This window comes from Mauremys reevesii, linkage group 8 (genome assembly GCF_016161935.1).
Source record: "Mauremys reevesii isolate NIE-2019 linkage group 8, ASM1616193v1, whole genome shotgun sequence".
NCBI classification, from domain to species: domain Eukaryota; kingdom Metazoa; phylum Chordata; order Testudines; family Geoemydidae; genus Mauremys; species Mauremys reevesii.
The window spans coordinates 67,162,700-67,183,352 of NC_052630.1; the positions used below are offsets into that span (position 1 = coordinate 67,162,700).

The 20,653-nt window shown below is 44.5% G+C and overlaps 1 protein-coding gene and 1 long non-coding RNA gene across 15 annotated transcripts in view; one reads left to right on the plus strand and one right to left on the minus strand.

Annotated features, from left to right (window-relative positions):
• CAMSAP2 (calmodulin regulated spectrin associated protein family member 2) overlaps nt 1–20,653 on the plus strand; it is a 166,204-nt gene that overhangs the window by 138,990 nt on the left and 6,561 nt on the right. For 8 of the 12 annotated variants that reach the window (XM_039484323.1, XM_039484325.1, XM_039484319.1 and 5 more), the window contains 7 exons: nt 1,493–1,575; nt 2,131–2,200; nt 3,123–5,340; nt 7,770–7,906; nt 8,684–8,904; nt 9,965–10,064; nt 19,331–19,446. In XM_039484323.1, coding sequence (XP_039340257.1) covers nt 1,493–1,575; nt 2,131–2,200; nt 3,123–5,340; nt 7,770–7,906; nt 8,684–8,904; nt 9,965–10,064; nt 19,331–19,446 — 2,945 coding nt within the window. The remainder of the gene's footprint in view (nt 1–1,492; nt 1,576–2,130; nt 2,201–3,122; nt 5,341–7,769; nt 7,907–8,683; nt 8,905–9,964; nt 10,065–19,330; nt 19,447–20,653) is intronic. The other 4 variants (XM_039484324.1, XM_039484326.1, XM_039484321.1 and 1 more) reach the window with 2 other exon arrangements.
• Nucleotides 149–20,653, minus strand: part of LOC120370129 — a 37,621-nt gene continuing 17,116 nt past the window's right edge. For 2 of the 3 annotated variants that reach the window (XR_005583636.1, XR_005583632.1), the window contains exons 4-5: nt 6,923–7,034; nt 149–713 (exon numbers count right to left, since the gene is read on the minus strand). This is a non-coding gene — a long non-coding RNA (uncharacterized LOC120370129). The remainder of the gene's footprint in view (nt 714–6,922; nt 7,035–20,653) is intronic. The other variant, XR_005583634.1, reaches the window with a different exon arrangement.

Sequence of the window (20,653 nt, forward strand, 5' to 3'; positions counted from 1 at the left end):
GTACATAGGAGGCTGAAGTAAGGCATTATATAAATAATTTAGATTACATGTCAGCGCTATTGAACTGACAACACAATGAAAAAATGATTTGAAGTATGCTTTTTTGTTCAGATTAAACATAAAAAATAATAGCATGTAACCCCTACAGTTTGATTGGGAATGTGTACTCACCAGAGGTGCCTTCCCCAGCATCACGTTCCGCCGCCAACTGGTCCTGTAAGGGGATGGGCTCCAGAGTTACAAACAGTTCTTGGCTGTCGGGAAGAATGGATCCTCCACTTGCCTGCTTAACATTCTTCTTCTCCTCCTCAACAATGTCCTCCTCGTTGTTGCTCCACAGACATGTCTCCTGGAGCTCCTGGGAAGTATCCACAGAGCATTTTGAGGTAGTGGCAGGGTCACCACTGAGAATTACATGCAGCGCCTCATAAAAGCAGCACGTCTGTGTGGCCTCCCTTGTCTTCTGGTCCGCTTGCCAAAGCTCCTTTATTTTCATGCGGCACTGCTGTGTGTCCCTACTGTAGCCCTTCTCCCCCATGCCTTGCACAATCTTGGCATAGATATCAGCATTTCTTCTGCTGAATAGGAGCTCTGCCTGCACAGACTCTTCTCCCCACAGAGCAATAAGATCCACCACCTCCTGTGTATTCCATACTGGAGTGTGTTTGCAGCCTTGAGTCTCCATGATCAGCTGTGCTGGCGAGCTCTCAATGCTGATCAAATAGGAAATGAAAATTAAAAAGTTCCTGGGGCTTTAACAGGGGAGCAGCTCTTTCCCTGTGTACCTGGCTGATGTGCAGTGAAGTTGAAAGTGCTCTCCAGAGCGCTCACAGAAGAGCACTGTGGGACACTTGCTGGAGGACAATTCATTCAAATTACACAATGCCGTGTCTACACTATCCCCATGTCAATCTGTGGATGTGAAATCAAGTGCTACACCTCTTGCAGAGGTGGAGTACAGAAGTCAACTTTATAGGCCACTTAGGTTGGTGGAAGGGACTCGGTAGTGTAGACACATACATTATTAGATCAACTTAATGCAGTTTATGTTTGCCTAAATTTGTAGTGTAGACCAGGCCACTGTCTGCTGTGGACAGCAGGAAACCTCTGCCTTTGTTTCTTTACATTATGTGCTGTAGTGTGTGTTGTCAAGATCAAACCTAAAGAAGTGACCTTCATGCGAAGAACATTAGCATGATATAAGTGAAAAGACAGATGTTTATTGGTAAAACAAATATTTTCAATAGACATTTCTGAAAACTACAGAAAAGCTTTCTATTTTAATTTCTGTGCAGGCTTCTTTTGGCTCTAGTGGTGGTAATAATATGCTTGTACTTTTTAACTTAATAAATTAATATTTCAAGAGCAAAATTACATTCGGCTTTATTCCCTCACACAAAAAATAAATTACTACTTGTACTGTCCTAATATACAAAGTTTGGCGGCATTCTTCTAATGTGGCCTTTGTCTGTTAATTTGTTTTGCTTTACAGTGTGGAGGGTCCAACTTTTACACCATCTCATCAACTTCTGCCTGCTAGGCATACACACCATCAGCCTTATTCAGCTGCTCCAGGTAACAGCATAGCATTGGTTTTTTTGGATAAAATATTATCTATCTTGTTTTGTTGATACTCTTGCAGGATATCTTGCTGCAGAACTCCCATTGGCTTCCGTGGGAGATCCACACATGGATAGCTTACAAGGTTGAGCCTATAACTTCTTGTGATAAGCACACACTCAAGACAGTGGTTTTTTTAAAGACTTACTGGCTGTATACGTTTTATGAAGTTTGGTTTCCACTCTAAGTGGAATATGGCTTTCAACAGTTATTTATAACATAATTAATAGTGTATTCAGTAATAAATTTACCTTTATCTCTTTACTGAGTGATGGGTACTGTGCGTATGATATAATTCATGTATATGATTGCCATACTTTTGTTTACATGAAAATAAAGTTTATTTTATATAAAAACAAAAAAATAAAAATTGATAATTTACAATTGAAATATTCAAAACTATGAAAGCAACTGATTTGCTGAACTAACTTGTTTATTTTAAAATGATTTTCCAAGTATTTCGATAAGTTGTAACTTAGTTACATTATATTCTATTTTAATTCCAATTAGGAGTCATTAGAAGGTCCACATCTATGTCTTATGTGGATGGATATGTAGGGACTTGGCCCAAAGAGAAAAGGTAAGTCATCATGACATAGAATCTGGTTTAAGAAGTAACAATGGATCAGCCACTAAACACTTTCTATTGAACTATATTTAACATAATCTGGACTTTCAAAAAGCCTTTGACAGGAGGCTTTTAAGTAAACCCAAGTCATCACAGAGTAAGAGGTAAAGCAATATAATTGAGAAGAAACTAGATAATAGAAAAGAAAACATAGGAATAATTGGTCAATTTTTTAACCTGGTGAAAGGTTAACACTGGGGTGCTCCAATATTTCATATTGTAACTGGTGGTGGTAAATATATTTGTCTGCATGCAATATACTTGAAGTGCCAATTGAAGTCATTGAGATCAGGAGCTGAGTAGGATTTTTTTAAAAAAGGTACTTTTCTATGGATAATGAGAATAGGCTGATGAGAGAGGATTTTAGAACAAAATAGAGGTGATATAAACTCTTATATTGTAGGTATAAATCATCACTGTATGGCTTCTTGTACTATCCTTTGATGTATCTGGTACTGGCTGCTGTCAGAAAGGAAGGATGCTGGATTAGATGGACCACTAATGTGATTCAGTATGACCAGTTCCTGTATTCCTAAAATTGCTTAAGTGTATTACAGATTGGCAGGAATATTATTATTTTTCTCTCTGAAGTTACCCAAAGTGAATAAGCGTATTTTTCATATGAAAATACAAGCATACATGTGATTATAATTTAATACAAGCAATTAGAACAAACAATAAAAGCATGAGACTGAATAAGATGTTATATTCAATTTGATTTTGTATTTTTGTAATGCTAGCAAATGAAGCTAATCATATCTCATTAGTACACGCAGCACTAAAATTTTAGATTGTTTTTTCACATTAATGTATGTTTGTTCATTGTATTAAATACGGGTTGTTTAACAGCTTTCTTTATTTTAATTCCATTTAGATCTTCGATGCATGGAGTTTCATTTGACATTTCTTTTGATAATGAAAACAGTATTCAGACATCTACTCCAAACAGAGGAATTACTAGATCTGTTAGTAATGAAGGCATTATGCCAAATATCAACCGCATGCCCAAACACATTAAGAAAAACCTGTCCTTCAAGCCAGTAAATGGAGAAGAAGAAACTCAAGATATTGAAGAAGAAAAGGAAATAGAATCTCATATCGATTCAAAGGCCAGTGCATCTCTTAACACAAATGAAAGGAATGCCAATGAAAACAGCCAATACAAGCTTCCAAATGGAGCGCTGCAAAACAGGGTAGTTATGGATGATTTTGGCAATCAGATTGAGACTCCAAGCATTGAAGAGGCTTTGCAGATAATTCATGATACTGAAAAATCTCCCAGTGTTATCCAGCCAGACCAAATTACAAATGGGTTCTTTCTTCATAACCAGGAAATTAGCATCTTGAATTCAAATATTAAACTAAATCAGCCTGATCCTGATATCATTACAGACACAAAAGTTGCCCTAAGTCCTGTGACTGACAATACTGAAGTGGATACTGGAATACATGTTCCTTCAGAAGATATTCCAGAAACTATGGATGAGGATTCTTCTTTGAGAGATTATACTGTAAGCATGGACTCTGACATGGAAGACCCACCTAAATGTCTTCAGGATTATGATATACGAGCTAGCAACCACAGAGAGCTATTAAGTCCCTGTCCAAGCTCAATAAGTACCAAATCGCAAGCTGGCAGCAGTGCTTCTTCAAGCTCGGGAGTCAAAATGACCAGCTTTGCAGAGCAGAAATTCAGGAAACTGAATCACACAGATAGCAGAAGTAGTGGAAGCAGCTCTCAGAAAACTACCCCAGAAGGCTCTGAGTTGAATATTCCTCATGTTGTTGCTTGGACTCATATACCTGAAGAAACACCTCTCCCTCAAGGAAGAGACACTACACAATTGCTTGCTTCAGAAATGGTCCATCTTAGGATGAAGCTGGAGGAAAAGAGGCGAGCCATTGAAGCACAGAAGAAGAAAGTGGAAGCTGCTTTTACTAAGCAGAGACAGAAAATGGGAAGGACAGCATTTCTTAATGTAGTGAAAAAGAAAGGTGATGGAATATCACCTCTTCGAGAAGAAGCAGCTGGAGCTGAAGATGAAAAAGTATTCACTGATAGTAATAGATTGAATGAAAAAGACACTCAAAAACCAGTTGAACAAATTAATAAGACTGCAGAGGTAATAAAGGAAAGTGCTGAAAATTCTCAGGCCAAGTGGTTAAAGTCCCCTAATACACCTATGGATGCTGAAAAGCAATGGAACTTAATGAGCCCCGCAGAAGAAACCATAAATGAAGGGGATATTTTAGAATATACAAAATCTATTGAAAAGCTAAATGCTTCTCTACATTTCCTACAGCAGGAAATGCAACGCCTCTCCCTTCAGCAAGAGATGTTGATGCAAATGAGGGAGCAGCAGGCCTGGGTTATTTCACCTCCTCAGCCTTCACCTCAGAAACAAATCCGAGAGCTTAAATCTTCAATGAGGCAAACAGGACTGTCATCTCCCATTGCACCATTTGCTTTGGAACCTCCTCGCCCTAGTCATCAATCACCACAGTCTTCTAATAGGAAGAATGCCTCTTTCCCCGTTAAAATGCAAAGGACTCCTAGGCCAAATGAACTGAAAATAATACCTTTTAATCGCACCTTAACTGCTCCACGGTCTGTGGATAGTCTTCCTCGTTTGAGAAGATTTTCTCCAAGTCAGGTTCCCATTCAGACTAGATCATTTGTATGTTTTGGAGATGATGGAGAACGTATAGCTGAACCTCAATTAAAAAGAAATCTTTTGAAAGAAGTCAAAACTACAGAGGATGGAGCAAGAGAACAACAACAAAAAAAAGGTACTTTGGAAGAATGGGAACAAAAAGTGAAGGAAAAGGAGATCAAGCCTTTTGAATCTAAGGTTTCTGAAGTATTATCTCAGCCCATCACAGAAACTGTCTGCCTCACCCCAAATGAAGATCAGCTAAGCCAACCTGTTTTGCCAACACTGATTCCTAAAACAGCTAACCTAATTGAAGTTTCCCTCTCAGATTTGAAACCACCTGAAAAGGCTGAAGTATCTGTTGAGAAATATGAAGGTGAGAGTGATAGAGAACAATTTGAGGATGACCAAAAAGTGTGCTGTGGATTCTTTTTTAAGGTAGGTGAACTAGAACAATGAATGAGTCTACTGGAAAATTTTTACTTTTTCAAAGGGAGCATTTTATTTCATAGATGACTTTTCAATAACCACTTTCCACTGAGGCCAACTGCATATAGTGATTAAAAGTTTGTCTCAGCCATTGCGACTCCTGATTGATTTGGGATCACAGGGACTGTCAAAATCTGCCAGCAATTTTCACCACCTCTTTCAGTTCTTAAAGTTTAAAAGATGTTTGGGGATTTTGGGAGGAGGGGAGCATATTGAATATAGGGACACTTTTTCTTTTAACACAAGCTTTAGTGCCCACACAAATTTCTTTCATGTCTTTTACCTCCTGACAGTTATATAAGATTTCAGAAATTTCTTCTCCTTAGAGTACTCTGTGTATTTTAAAAGTGTCATATTTTAAGTGTGTAGTTAAAAAATGAACATATTGTATACTAAAATGCTTATGTGTAGGCAGAATCTTTTAATTAAAGTGTGCATTTTTAAAAAGCAGTTTGGATGCTGAAAGCCACTACTGTTTTGAATGCAGGCTTCAAAATTTGTCTTGCATTGTACTGTTTGAATACCATATATTTAAAGTGATACTGAATTGAGACTGCCCTCCCATGGCCCCGGAGCACAATTTTAGCGTATTTTATTCCCTTTTCAATTCATCACTGAAACTGCTCCATCCATGATATGCATGCCCTATCTCCCTCTGGAAACCAATCCATGGTGCTAACAAAAGATACTAAAGGTTGCTTTATGTATTGCATAGTCACATGCTCCTCCTGGAAAACTGTCATCGACTCCACATGCACAGCCTACAGTTAACTGAAAGTCCTGTGTTCATTCCTGCACCCCTTGAGTTTCATATGATAGTGCCTTGTTACTGCTATAGTACAACTATACAAGCTAACTTAGCATAATAATGGCAAACCTTAGTATCTTCTGTTTTAGTATGCCCTGAATCCACCATTTGGAAAGAAATTAGAATTATTTGCATCCACCTGTTAAGCAGCAGTTTGTGCACATTCTTCAAGATCTTTTCCATTACAAATCCTGTTCTGTTTTTGGTTGTTTTTTTTAAGAGTCTGAGAGTGTGTAGAGTGCAATGTAAGACCCCAGTCCTGCACTAAGGTCCACTAATATGGACATCTGCATTCATGTGGAATCTCATTGAAGCTAATGGGACTTTGCAAGTGTGCAAGGGTTTGTGCTGTTGAATCTGAATAGGATTATGTAACTGCAGGAGATAGTGTGAGATGGCCTTTCATTTACTTTAATTTAACAGATATAAACCCCCTGTAGTATGTCAGAAAAAGTAATATTGAGTTATTTCTTATTTCCTTTTTGTGGTATTCTTCTGCAAATGTTTAGATTTTTGTTATTATAGAGATAAATCAGTTGGGCCTCAATCCTGCAAACAGGCACTGAGGACCTGATTCACAACCCATTGAAATTAATGAAAATACTCCCATTGACTTCAAAGGGCTTTGGAACCAGACTCCTGAGTTCATTATGACTACTCAGTACATAAACTTAAGCATGTTTTCAGGATTGGTGCCTTATTTTATGCCTTAGTTGTCCTCACCTGCATTCTGCCTGATGACCATCTTTGCTTACATTCAAAACCTCAGAGCAGCTTTCAGTGAATTTTGAGTAGACAGCCACTTTCACATAGATGAACTGAAAATCTGGGACATCTGAAATATGATGAAAGAAGTTCCTAAAGCACAATACATCATAAAAATAACCAAGACTGTCACTTTAGCTGTGCAGCACTTGACAAGTTCAATGCATTGTATGAACATTAATAAAATTTCTTAACTAGCTTTCTTGTAAGGATATGTGATATAAAAGGCGGTAACAAGTTTTTTGAATTAATGTTGGGATAAACTTCATAATGCCCCTTCTCCCCCCCACCATCAACTCGTGGTTGCTCTTTTCCCCTTTTGTTTTGGAATGGAATGAGATCTTTGAAGCTTTTTTGTCTTCAAGGGCAGAGAGATGTGCTGTTGATCTAGCTGGGGGGTGCCCTCATAAACAGGTCCTAGTGGCTTAAGTTGGAGGCGGCTCTTCGTGTCTCCAGGTGCTACTCCTCAAGTGGACGTTTCCTCCTGCTGTGGTTTGATAGTTAGATCTGTATAGGTTTCACCACTTTAGTCATTATCTCCATGTTGATATAAATGAAGTATAAATACTTCTTTGACATAACTAAATAATCTCCAAGTGTGTACTGGTAGGGTTTTGGAGGGTTGGTTTAGTTTTCCATAGGGTAGGGGAAAGATATTGGAAGACTTTCAATAAGGATATTTAATAGATTATATCAACACAATCTAAAGAATGTAGACTTTTAGTGACCTGAAGTATACCATATGCAGAATCAAATTATCTTAAAATCTCCTAATCAGTTTCTTCTTAAATATTGTTGCTACTAGGATGATCAAAAGGCAGAAAATGATATGGCAGTGAAACGGGCAGCATTACTAGAGAAACGGTTGAGAAGGGAAAGAGAGACTCTACTTCGAAAGCAGCAGCTGGAAGCAGAGCTAGAACATAAGAAGGAAGAGACAAGGTAAAGCTAATTGCATATGCTAATTGCAACATAAGCAATAATAATATACATGAGAATCTTTGCAATGGCAAAAATTATAAAAATTGTAATCATAATGCAATGAGGTCTCCCTTCTTTGTTTTCCACAACAAATCCTTTTTCCCCTGTGAGCCCAATACTTTATTTAAACCTTTTACCTAAATTGATTTCAGGGAGTTCTGGTACTGGCAAACTGAGTTAAAGACTAAGAGTACATTCTGTTTTATCTATTCACAATTCCACTTGAATGAAAGAATAATTTTTCATATGTATTTGAGGGTAGGGTTTGAACCATACTATACAAGTAGATAATCTTTTTCAACCCATTATTTACATTGACAATGGGGGTGAGGAGTTTGATCCTCTGTTGGTGTAAACTGGCAAATTTACATCAGCTGAAAATCTGGATCCAAATCTTCTGATTTTCCTGATACAATTAAAAACACATCCAAAATCTATGGTGAAAAGAAAGACAAGCTCTCAATAAATAAATGGAAAAAAACTTTTTTTAAAACAATGAAATTCAAAAATTCCACATTCTTAAGTATGGTCTTAATTTTTCCAATAACAACATTCAAGTGTGTAAAGTTTTTAAACTGTTTAAAAACTGAGAATAGACCAGTTCATCTTACTGGTATATGAGAACTCGAAGATTCTAGAATAGCCATTTTTTCCCTGTCACTAGTATTATGGTGGTTACAACTGCTAATCTTTACAAGGGAAAGTTTTCTACTAAAACTTTATTTCACGATTTCTTAGGCGCAAGACAGAGGAAGAACGTCAAAAGAAAGAAGATGAAAGAGCACGCAGAGAATTTATTAAGCAAGAATATATGAGACGGAAACAGCTGAAGCTCATGGAAGAAATGGATATTGTAATAAAGCCACGCCCACACTCATCCAAACAAAAAAAGCCACGTCCAAAATCTATTCATAGAGATCATATTGAATCACCCAAAACTCCAGTTAAAGGTCCACCAGGTAACACATATCGGTGTAGAAAAAGAGTCTGTTCATGCTAAAACACCAGCTTGAATTGTGGTACTAATCAAAATATGCATAGATTAGCCGCATGCTAAACTGATGTACAATTTTTGAAGCTGCATGTGACTGAATTGGAAAAAGTAGAATTTACAAATGGCAGCTAATGATGACAAATGTTGCTGATATATTATGCATGCATGCATATAAGAAGAAACACAAAGGTTTGCTAGATGAACACCAGCAAAAGCACTAATGTCTGGCACAATTTTGTGCATGCTCATGTATTCTTTCCAGCCACTAACCTCTTCCTTGCATCTGTAGAGCTAAGAATGAGTAGAACATTTGGGTGATGTGAGATTAATAAATAAAATGGTGACTATAAGGTAAGAGTCCTTAAGTTGCTGCTTCATCATAGACAAAAACGAAAGTACATCCGAAAAGTTACCTTTATGTTCTGGTGTGTTTTTATTGTGACTACTTCACCTACTCACCTCACTTAGTGCATGTGTAGTTGTGAGAATAGTCCTATGAAAAAGTGTAGCATGTCATTAATTATTTAATAATTTAGAATGATTTCAAAGAAAATATTAACAATTTACATTTAGAGGAAAGTTCAATGTCCTCATTTGTGTTTTTAGCAGTAAGGTTTTCATATCCTTCGCTGTTGTGCCATGTGTGCTGTGCCATGGCTCCCACCTTATTTCAGTACAATTTAAAATGCTCCATAACAATCCATTCAAATTTCTAGTTTATAATGGGAAATTAATTCCATTGTAACTAGACCTGCTTTGCTGATTTTGCAACTTTAATCTAGTGCCCATATTTCAGCTCTATATTTCACATTAATGCTTAGCCTCAGAAAACTCCAGATTCAAATAAGTTCCATTGGTATTGTGTCTGTAAATACATGAATTAACTGTGCAACATATGCATGCAGGCATACTGTATACAGAAATAAGAACACTTATCAATTTTTCTTTGCTGGTGTTGTGTCTGATGAACAGACTCTTTACTATTTGCATGCTTTTTCATGAATTTTAACTTTGTTTTTATCCAGGTTCACAACTTTATCGTGTTTTTTCAGTCTCTAGTCTTTCATTGGCATCACTGAACACAGGAGACAATGACAGCGTGCAATCAGGCAAGAGAACGCCAAGGTAAAGCTGCAGTAACACCTTTATTTAATACAAATTAGTGTTTATCTTCAGAAAACTGGCATGTGTACTAAAATGCTTAAAGTACCCGAGTTGTATATTTTGGTACTCTTTCCTGATCTGAAACACTGATCCTTCACGCTGTTGGTGTGTTAATTTTCACAAGTGCTGCTGATTGTGTAGCTGTGAATGAGTGCAAAAGAAAAATCCAGTGGATGTGCTATCTCTTTAATTCACCACCTGTAGATTCTTTGTTTACATGCTATCAGTTTATATGCCATAGTACTTTTTTGCTGATTTGATAGTTTGTTTTTCTTAGTTGCTGCAAAAAGTGGTCAGGAGCTCACCAGAACTTAACTGGCATTTTTTTCCACCAGCTAGGCTGAATACCAGAATTTATTGTGAGTTAAAAGCCAGCGTGGTGTTTTCACTTGAAAATGATATAATGAAAAGATTGAATTAAATAAATAGAAGTTCATACAATTAACATTCAAGAGAGGAGAGAAGAAAAAGGAAACAGTTATTCTGAGACTTAACCCAACTTTATCCTGTATTTACTGCCACTGTGCTTTATTTCTCAACTGTGACCAGCCCTGTAGCTTTAGTGAGTTGCTGCCTCACTTTTCTTCATGCTTTGAGCACTGGCTCATTCCTTGTCACAGTAGTGCATAAATTATTTTAATTAAATGTATTGTGTATTTGGCATCTCTTAAAACTATTGGTTTTATTTGAGAGGAGGTGTACTGTAACTATATTTTTAGCTATTCTACAGAAAAAAATAAAGCTTTGTCTACAGTTATTTACACCAGGTTAGCCACATGGATGTATCTGTACTTGTGCAAAACCTTAGTGCAGATGTACTGCACTGAAGTAACAATGACTGGTACCCATGCATCTTACTGTGGCTTCAGATGTGATTCAGAGCTTGAGTTTTCAGAATGTTGTAGAATCCAGTAAAAATTGATGAGAGGCATGGAATTTCAGGATCCTTGATTTTATTTTATTTTTGGTTGGGGTAGGGAAGGTGGGGAATTGCCATAATCTTCTCCTTTTTCCTCATGTCAGAGAGTTAACAGGTTTTCTTTTGAGGATTGTACTGTGTGAATTTCATAAAGACATTTTGCAGTCTCCCTCATGCACAGGCTGAGTGGAGTGATATTACAAGTGAAAGGAAACTTAATTAGCTGCTAAGATTCTACCAGATGTCAATTGAATGTGGTCAGAAAATGTTTTTTAAAATCACTTTTTTTCTTAATTTCTTCAACCAAGCAAGGCCTCTCTCTTGTTCAGGACCACATCCATGCCAAGTTTCAAACATGAGCAATTTTTGTAGTAGTCCCGTTCAAAGAAATTTAGAATTTAACTGAAAAAATATAGCTGAAGGGATTTTGTTCACACTTTCCACACATAAAAATATTCACATTTGGAACAGAGTGTCATTTCATAAAAATTCAAGGGGGCACTGAGGGGTAGGATAAGGTGGTGTCAGCATATAGAACATTATATGTAATTACATTATATCCTGCAAAGTGTAGGGGGAGGGCAAAAAGTGGAAGACCTATAGGCCTATGAAAAATCAGGGGGAGCAAATAAAGGTAAAGGAGGAGAACTCCCTTCCTTGCTCCATGGCAAATGACTCACCTGATTTAAGGACAAAACATTGATTCTTCTTCGAGTGATTGCTCATATCCATTCCAGTTAGGTGTGCGCGCACCGCGTGCACGTTCGTCGGAAGACTTTTACCCTAGCAATCCCAGTGGGTCGGCTGAGCGCCCCCTGGAGTGGCGCCATAACGGCACCGCATATATACCTCAGCCGACCCACCCGACCCTCAGTTCCTTCTTACCGCCCGTGTCGGTCATTGGAACAGTGGAGTGCAGCTTGCCTGTCCTCCGCTTCCCTAGCTTCCTCATAGTTCTTCTCTGTAAAATTTGTACATAGTTCATATCTTAGCTTAGGTTTTCTTGTTTTGATAGTTTAATCAGTTTAGTGTTAGATAGTTAGCGGGTTCGGGGATTAGCCCCACCCGGGACCGGAGCATATGCCCGGCTCCCCGGGTTTCAAGCCGTGTTTGGCCTGCCGCAGGCATATGCCTACAGGAGATCCTCATAGCTCCTGCTTAAAGTGCCTGGGAGAGTCACACTTATCTAGTAAGTGCCCAATTTGCAAGGCTTTCAAGCCTCGCACAAAGAGGGAAAGAGACATTAGGCTTAAACAGCTCCTAATGGAGGCAGCCTTAACCCCTCTGGCCGCGGCACCGCCCGCTGTCCCTCTAGAGTCTCGCAGCGCCGCCATGGCGCCGCACCACTCTACTGTGCCACTGAAAGCGCCATCGGCACCGAAGCCGGCCCAAAGATGCTCGCTCTCGCCAAAGGCGAAGAAGGGGAAGGCCGCTGCCTCTTCGGCACCGCCTGCTCCGAAGCACCAGAGTGCGCCCCGTCCGGACCGCCCGGCACCGAAACCTGCCGCGGCACCGGTTCCTCTGCCGCAGACGCTTCTGCCGGCACCGGCGATTCCGGCCCCTCAGAGGCCATCGAGCCCGGCACCTGTGACCTCCCCGGCTCCGGCCGCGGTAGAGATGCCACAGCCGTCGACTCCGGAGACCTTCGAGGCAGCGCGGGACCTCATCACATTGACAGACCCGGCTGTGCCACCGCCCCCGGCGCCGCCGGTGCGGGCGCCCCATTCCATGGGCAAGCCGTCAATGCTTAAACCGCCAGCCGGCACCGACTCTGACCAGCACCGATCCCGATCACGCTCTCAACGCCGATCTCGATCTGGGCGCCGATCTCAATGCCGCTCGCAGTCCCGGCACCACTCAACTACGCGGCACCGGTCAGACTCGCGGCACCGGTCATTCTCCCGCTCTCCGACTTGTCATTCCCGGCACCGTTCAGGATCTCGGTATCGCTATGGCCGCCGCTACTCGCGGAGTCACTCCCGGCACCGAACATGGAGATCCCGGTCGACCTCCCGGCACCGCGCCGGTCAGAGGTCCCATTCTCGCTCCCGCTCTCGCTATCGGGATGCCTCCGGGCACCGGTCACCGCAGAGGCGGGAAATGCGATCCGTGGGCACTTCGGCGCAAGGGTTATCTGCTCCACCCTGGCCCTCTCGACACGCCTCGGCCTCTTCGCACGCCGAGAGTTATTACGTCGACGAGTATGACCCTCAGGTCCCGGCGGGCGTTTTTCACCAGTCCCATCAAGCGGACCAGGACCCTCATCACTGGGGTTACTGGACCCCTTGGGCCTACCACCAAGCCCAAGGCGCTCCTCTGCCTACCGTGTGCACCGTGACAAACGAGGCACGCACCCCGGAGGCCACAATAACCCGTCCACCGGATGACACGGAGGTGCCATCGTGTACGGAGCAAGGCAATCAGCCAGCCCCAGAACCCCTAGAGCAGGAGCCTTCCCAGGCCCCAGACGCGGACCGGGACACCATCCTGCCCGGGATTTCTTCCTCCTCCTCTTCTCCGGACGAGGCGGTGGTGGGGTCGTCGTCCGCAGGTCCCCCACCTATTGATTTACGGGTACACCAAGAGCTCCTTCGCAGGGTAGCTCTGCGAATGGACTTACAGGCGGAGGAGGTATCCGAAGTGGACGATCCGATAGTAACCATCTTATCAGCGGACGCCCCTACCCGCATAGCCTTGCCCTTCATTAAGACTATCCAAGCCACTGCGGATACCCTATGGCAGACTCCGTCCTCTATTGCGCCCACAGCGAGGGGCATGGAGCGCAAGTACATGGTCCCTTCCAAGGGATATGAATATTTGTATGTGCATCCGACCCCATCGTCGTTGGTGGTGCAGTCGGTGAATGATAAGGAACGTCACGGCCAGCAAGGCCCCGCTCCTAAATCAAAGGACGCTAGGCGAATGGACTTGCTTGGCTGCAAGGTCTACTCCGCTGGTGCCCTGCAGATCCGAGTGGCTAACCAACAGGCCTTGCTAAGCCGCTACGCACATGACACTTGGGCTGAGGTGGAAAAGTACAAAGAGCTCCTACCTCAAGATTCCCGTCAGGAGTTCGCGGCCTTCGTAGAGGAGGGTAAAAAGGTTGCGTGCACCTCATTGCAAGCCTCCTTGGATGTAGCTGACTCGGGGGCGCGTACTATAGCCTCGGGCGTTACCATGCACCGGATATCTTGGCTGCAGAGTTCAACACTTCCACCTGAAGTGCAGTACACCATTCAGGACCTTCCCTTTGATTCCAAGGCCCTCTTCTCCGAAAAGACGGACTCCCGACTCCAAAACCTCAAAGACAACAGGGTCATCATCCGTACTCTGGGGATGCATACCCCTGCTACCCAGAGGCGTCCGTTCCGCCCCCAGTTTAACCGGCCCCACTATATGCCTCGCTACAAGCAGGACTTTGGTCGGCGACGAGGTCACGGTGAACGTAGGCGGCAGCCTGGCAACCAATCGTCCCAGGGCAGAACCCCCTCTAAACCGTCAGGGCCTAAGCCATCCTTTTGAAGATGCGCCTGGGGACGGCATACCAGAGCTCTCTTCAGCTCCCTCCCTGCCCTTTTCCAACCGCCTTTCTTATTTCCTCCCGGCGTGGGCCCAGCTGACCACCAATGCCTGGGTCCTACGCACCGTGGAACGCGGTTACCAACTGCAGTTCGTTTCACCCCCTCCTTCCCACCCTCCTTCCCAGTCCCTCTTCAGGGACCCCTCTCACGAGCAACTCCTCTTACAAGAGGTGCATTCGCTCCTAGCCATCGGAGCGGTCGAGAACATTCCGGAGAGGGAGAGGGGCAAGGGGTTTTATTCCTGTTATTTTTTGATCCCCAAGTCCAAAGGGGGCCTCCGTCCCATCCTCGACCTGCGAGACCTCAACTCATTCACGCTGAAGTTGAAGTTCCGCATGGTGTCCCTCGGGACCATTATCCCCACTCTGGAACAGGGAGACTGGTATGCCGCCCTCGATATGAAGGACGCTTATTTTCATATCACCATCTTTCCACTGCACAGACGCTTCCTCCGCTTCACAATCGCTCACCTGCACTTCCAGTTTGCGGTCTTCCCTTCGGCCTCTCTACGGCCCCAAGGGTGTTCACGAAGTGCATGGCCGTTGTTGCCGCCCACCTCAGTCACCGCGGCATCTCTGTTTTTCCCTACCTGGACGACTGGCTCATCAGGGGGGAATCGCAGGGCATGGTCCAGCATCATGTTGCAGAGATCAAAGACTTATTCACGCGCCTGGGCCTAATTCTCAACGTAGAGAAGTCCACCTTAGTACCAACTCAGAAGTTGGACTTTATTGGCGCGACTCTGGACTCATCTCCAGCCAAGGCCTACCTTCCGCAGCTATGGTTCCAGGCCCTTACGCAGCTAATCCGCGCCCTTCAGGCCTCTCGTATGACCTCGGCCCGTGCTTGTCTCCGACTTCTCGGTCATATGGCGGCTTGCACGCATGTCACTCAGTTTGCCAGGCTCCGCCTCCGCCCATTTCAGCTGTGGCTCCACTCCAGATACCGCCCGCACGGGGACCCTCTGGATACCCTACTCACCATTCCAGCGGGTGTCCTTCAATCCCTGGATTGGTGGCTGACCCCTTCCCACGTATGCGCGGGGGTACCATTCCAGGCTGCTCAGCCTTCCCTTTCCCTGACAACGGACGCCTCGTCCCTCGGATGGGGAGCCCATCTCGGCACTCTTCATACTCAAGGCCTTTGGTTGGTGCAGAAATTGAATATGCACATCAATGTCAGGGAGCTCTGGGCAGTGCGCCTGGCATGCCAGGCGTTCCGAACTCGCCTCCACGGCCGTTGTGTCTCAGTCTTTACAGACAACACAAGGGCCATGTACTATATCAACAAGCAAGGCGGGACCCGCTCCCCCCCCCCTCTGCCACGAGGCGATGCTACTGTGGGAATTCTGCATAGCCCACTCGATCCATCTAGTGGCGTCGTTCCTTCCCGGCGTCAAGAACACCATTGTGTCAAGTATCAGAGGGGTAGCCGTGTTTGTTGCTTTTACAGATCCAGACTAAGAATCCTGTGGCACCTTATAGACTAACAGACGTTTTGCAACATGAGCTTTCGTGGGTGAATACCCACTTCTTCGGATGCAAGTGCATCCGAAGAAGTGGGTATTCACCCACGAAAGCTCATGCTGCAAAACGTCTGTTAGTCTATAAGGTACCACAGGATTCTTTGTTGCTTTTAAAGAACACCATTGCGGATCGCCTGAGCAGGTCCTTTCTCTGCCACGAGTGGTCGCTGAGAGCAGACATCGCTCATGCCATTTTCCAACAGTGGGGATTTCCCCATGTAGACCTGTTTGCATCCCGATCGAACCGCAAATGCCAGGAGTTTTGCTCCTTTCAAGGCCTGGCACCGGGCTCTCTGTCGGATGCGTTTCTCCTTCCATGGATTCGTCATCTGTTCTACGCCTTTCCTCCGTTTCCCCTCATAAACAAGGTCCCGCTGAAGCTCCAACGGGACAAGGCACGTCTCATCTTAATTGCGCCAGCGTGGCCCAGGCAACACTGGTTCACCACGCTGCTCCGTCTGTCGGTAGCCAGCCCAATTCCTCTACCGCTTCACCCAGATCTTATAACACAAGATCACAGCACTCTCCGTCACCCAGACCTGCCGGCCCTCCACCTCACGGCGTGGCTCCTGAGTGGCTAGACCAGTCGGAATTGCGCTGCTCTGCTCCCGTGCAGCACGTTTTATTGAGCAGCAGAAAGCCTTCCACTCGCTCTACCTACGTGGCCAAGTGGAAGCGCTTCGCTTGCTGGGCTCAAGCACGCGACGCTATTCCTTCAGAGCTTCCGCTTCCAATGGTCCTTGACTATCTCTGGTTGCTAAAACAGCAAGGGCTTGCACTGTCCTCCATCAAGGTGCACTTAGCAGCTATCTCCACTTTCCACCCCGGTGAGGGAGGGTATACAGTGTTCTCTCACCCGCTGACTACTCGTTTCAGAAAGGGCCTTGATCGTCTCTACCCCCAGGTGTGCCACCCGATTCCCACCTGGGACCTCAATCTCGTCCTCAGCAGGCTCATGTCCCCACCATTTGAGCCTCTGGCCACCTGTTCCTTACTGTACCTGTCATGGAAAACGGTTTTTCTAGTGGCTATCACATCAGCCAGACGGGTCTCTGAGCTCAAAGCACTCGTGGTGGACCCACCGTACACAGTTTTTCATAAGGACAAGGTACAGCTATGTCCACATCCGGCATTTCTCCCGAAGGTAGTGTCCGTGTTCCACAATAACCAGGACATCTTCCTTCCAGTTTTCTTTCCGAAACCTCACGCTTCCTCGAGAGAGCAACGACTTCATTCCCTTGACGTCCGCAGGGCATTGGCTTTCTATGTTGATCGGACAAGGCCGTTCCGCAAATCCCCGCAGCTGTTTGTGGCAATTGCTGACCGGATGCGAGGTCTTCCTGTCTCATCGCAGCGAATCTCCTCGTGGCTCACAGAGTGCATACGCACCTGTTATAACTTGGCTAATGTCCCTTTGGGCCATCTCACCGCCCACTCTACCAGAGCCCAGGCGTCTTCCACTGCCTTTCTGGCACAAGTACCAATCCAAGAAATATGCCGAGCGGCGACCTGGTCGTCGATTCATACTTTCGCCTCTCACTATGCTCTGGTCCAACAGTCGAGAGATGACGCAGCCTTTGGCTCGGCGGTCCTGCATTCCGCCACGTCTCACTCCGACCCCACCGCCTAGGTAAGGCTTGGGATTCACCTAACTGAAATGGATATGAGCAATCACTCGAAGAAGAAAAACGGTTACTTACCTTTGTAACTGTTGTTCTTCGAGATGTGTTGCTCATATCCATTCCACACCCACCCTCCTTCCCCACTGTCGGAGTAGCCAGCAAGAAGGAACTGAGGGTCGGGTGGGTCGGCTGAGGTATACATGCGGTGCCGTTATGGCGCCACTCCAGGGGGCGCTCAGCCGACCCACTGGGGTTGCTAGGGTAAAGGTCTTCCGACGAACGTGCACGCGGCGCGCGCACACCTAACTGGAATGGATATGAGCAACACATCTCGAAGAACAACAGTTACAAAGGTAAGTAACCGTTTTTTATTTCAGCCCCAATGGTTAATGTTTGTGAAAACAAAAGGTTATAATGGAAACTATTTTGCAACCTTAACTACAGCAGTCCTTACTGGCAGCTGCTATAATAATGCCATCATCAGCAGAAATGGGAAAACAAACCTTGTACTTCTGTCTAGTTAATCATCCTGTCAAGAGCAGGCTCTCTCCCTATGGAAAATTCTCAAATGTTTTGTTCAGTGTAGTTTTAAATGATTCAAGCAAAATTCAGTAAGACTGTTCTACAGTCTAATAGATTTTGTTAGAACTCTTTCCTTGATGTATAGTCTACTACAGTGGTCCCCAACTTTTTTCGTCTGGTGGGCGCCAGACGACAAGCCATGGAGGACCGTGGCGGCGGACGAGCATCCGCCAAAATGCTGCTGACAAGCAGCAGCATCCAAAGGCATTGCCACTGAAATGCCGCCGAAAATCGGCGGCTACGCCTCTGGATGACGCTGCTTCTCAGCGGCATTTTGGTTGATGCTCATCCGCTGGCCACTACGCGGGCACACTTAGACGCTCCGGCGGGCGCCATGGCACCCGCGGACACTGCATTGAGGACCCCTGGTCTACAATTTCATACTGCTATTAATCTTTTTGGAACACCTTAAATAATACATGTGACAGAAGGTAAACATACAGAGTTGCCCCTCTAGTTCTTCCGGTAACATTACGGCTTTTGGCTTTTAGTCTACATTTCATATCCTGCTGTCTTCTATCATAGTAATATATTCTAAGCACAGTTGCCAACTTTCACCGTGGGAAATAAGCACCCCAACCTTCACAGTAAGCCAAAAATCAAGCTAATCCTATTTCAAAACAAGGCCAAAACAAGCCAGTCCCTAAGAACCACAACACTCTAAATGACTAGATCCCCTGGCATGCAGTCTGGGACTGTTGTGGGCCCGCTGTGCGCCCCTGACTCTCCTCCTGCTTGCCCCCCCTTGCTGGGAGCCAATTGAAAAAAAAAAGAAGCGAGCTGCAACAAGCTACAAACTAAAAACTAGCCAACAAGCAACTCACAAGCCAATTAAGCCAAAAACAAGTCCAATTTCTGTTTTTTTCCACGGGTTTGGTATATCTGATTCTAAGTGTTCTTTTGATTTTAAAAGGCCATTCTGCTGAAAATAAGGGGACTTTTTCATAGCTATGTTCTACTCAGTTCTGAAAGGAAAACATATTTTTGTACATTTTTAGGTCTGAGTCTGTCGAAGCATTCTTATCTCCAAGTCGTTGTGGTAGTCGCAATGGGGAAAAAGACTGGGAAAATGCATCTACAACTTCTTCAGTGGCCTCTGCTACAGAATACACAGGTCAGTGTTGGTAATGTTCTTAGGGAAATGTTTGGGTATAAGAAGGGTCTGTATATGGGGAGTTTTGGTTCTCCTTTATTTGCCATTCCTACAACGTGACTGAGGACTCTTTCTTAAAAACTTGAAATTAATCTTCTGTAATAAGGAAGCAAATGTCTAGACTGTCTAAAAATGGCGTAATATATAAAATAAAAAATATTGATACAATAGGAAATGTGGTATATTAAATAGACTAAACTACAAATTTAGGCCAAATCCTGCAAACACTCACATAAGTAACTTTATGCAGGTCCTATTAAAATTGTTTCTATAGCAAGGGGAGGAAAGTGTAGAAAATATGCGATCAGTCTGTAACCAAAAGCTTCAAAGAGAAAAATATAATTGCCGTAGGAGAAAAAAAAAATCTATTCAGTAATATAAATTTAAATATAAAAGAATTGAAGAATTGTTTGAAAGCCAACCATACACCATAGTTTACATCGTGTTTCAAAAGAGACCCCTTTTTAAAAACTCAAGACTTATTAAAAACTGTCTACTGCCTTACTTCTAATATTTCAGTGCCCTATGAGTCTAACAATAGTGACATCTTCATCCTCTTTTTCCGTGTGTGTAGCATGTGATACACCTCTACCCCGATATAATGAGACCCAATATAACGCGGGTTCGCATACAATGCGGTAAAGCTCTGACATGCTGCTCTGAGCAGCGTGTTAAGGGTGCCGGGCCAGGCCGGGGCCGAGGGGTTTGATAAGGGGCAGAGAGTCTTGGGAGCAGTCAGGGGCTCCCCCCCGGAGTCTGGGGGACAGGAGCTGTGGGAGGACACTTTTGGGGGCCCTGCAGTCCCAGAGTGGCCTGGGGGATTAGCGGGGGGCCAGGAGCAGCCCGCTCTGTGTCCCTCGCCCCAGCCCCAGCCATGTGGATCGGGAGAGTGGGCTTGGGGGAAGGGATCCCCTCTGCACTCACCAGCAGCGACAGAAGTGGAGCAGCCCGGCCCCAGTCCGCTCCACTCCGCCAGCTCTCAGCCACAGTGCTCCGCTTCCCGCCGCAGGTGAGTATGGTGGGGGGCGTCCTTTCCCCACTTCCATGCATTCACCTGCGGCGGGAAGCAGAGCACTGTGGCTGGGAGCTGGCGGAGTGGAGCGGGCTGGGGTCGGGCTCCTCTGCTTCCTGCCACTGCCAGTGAGTGCCTGTCAGGGGGTGGAGGTGG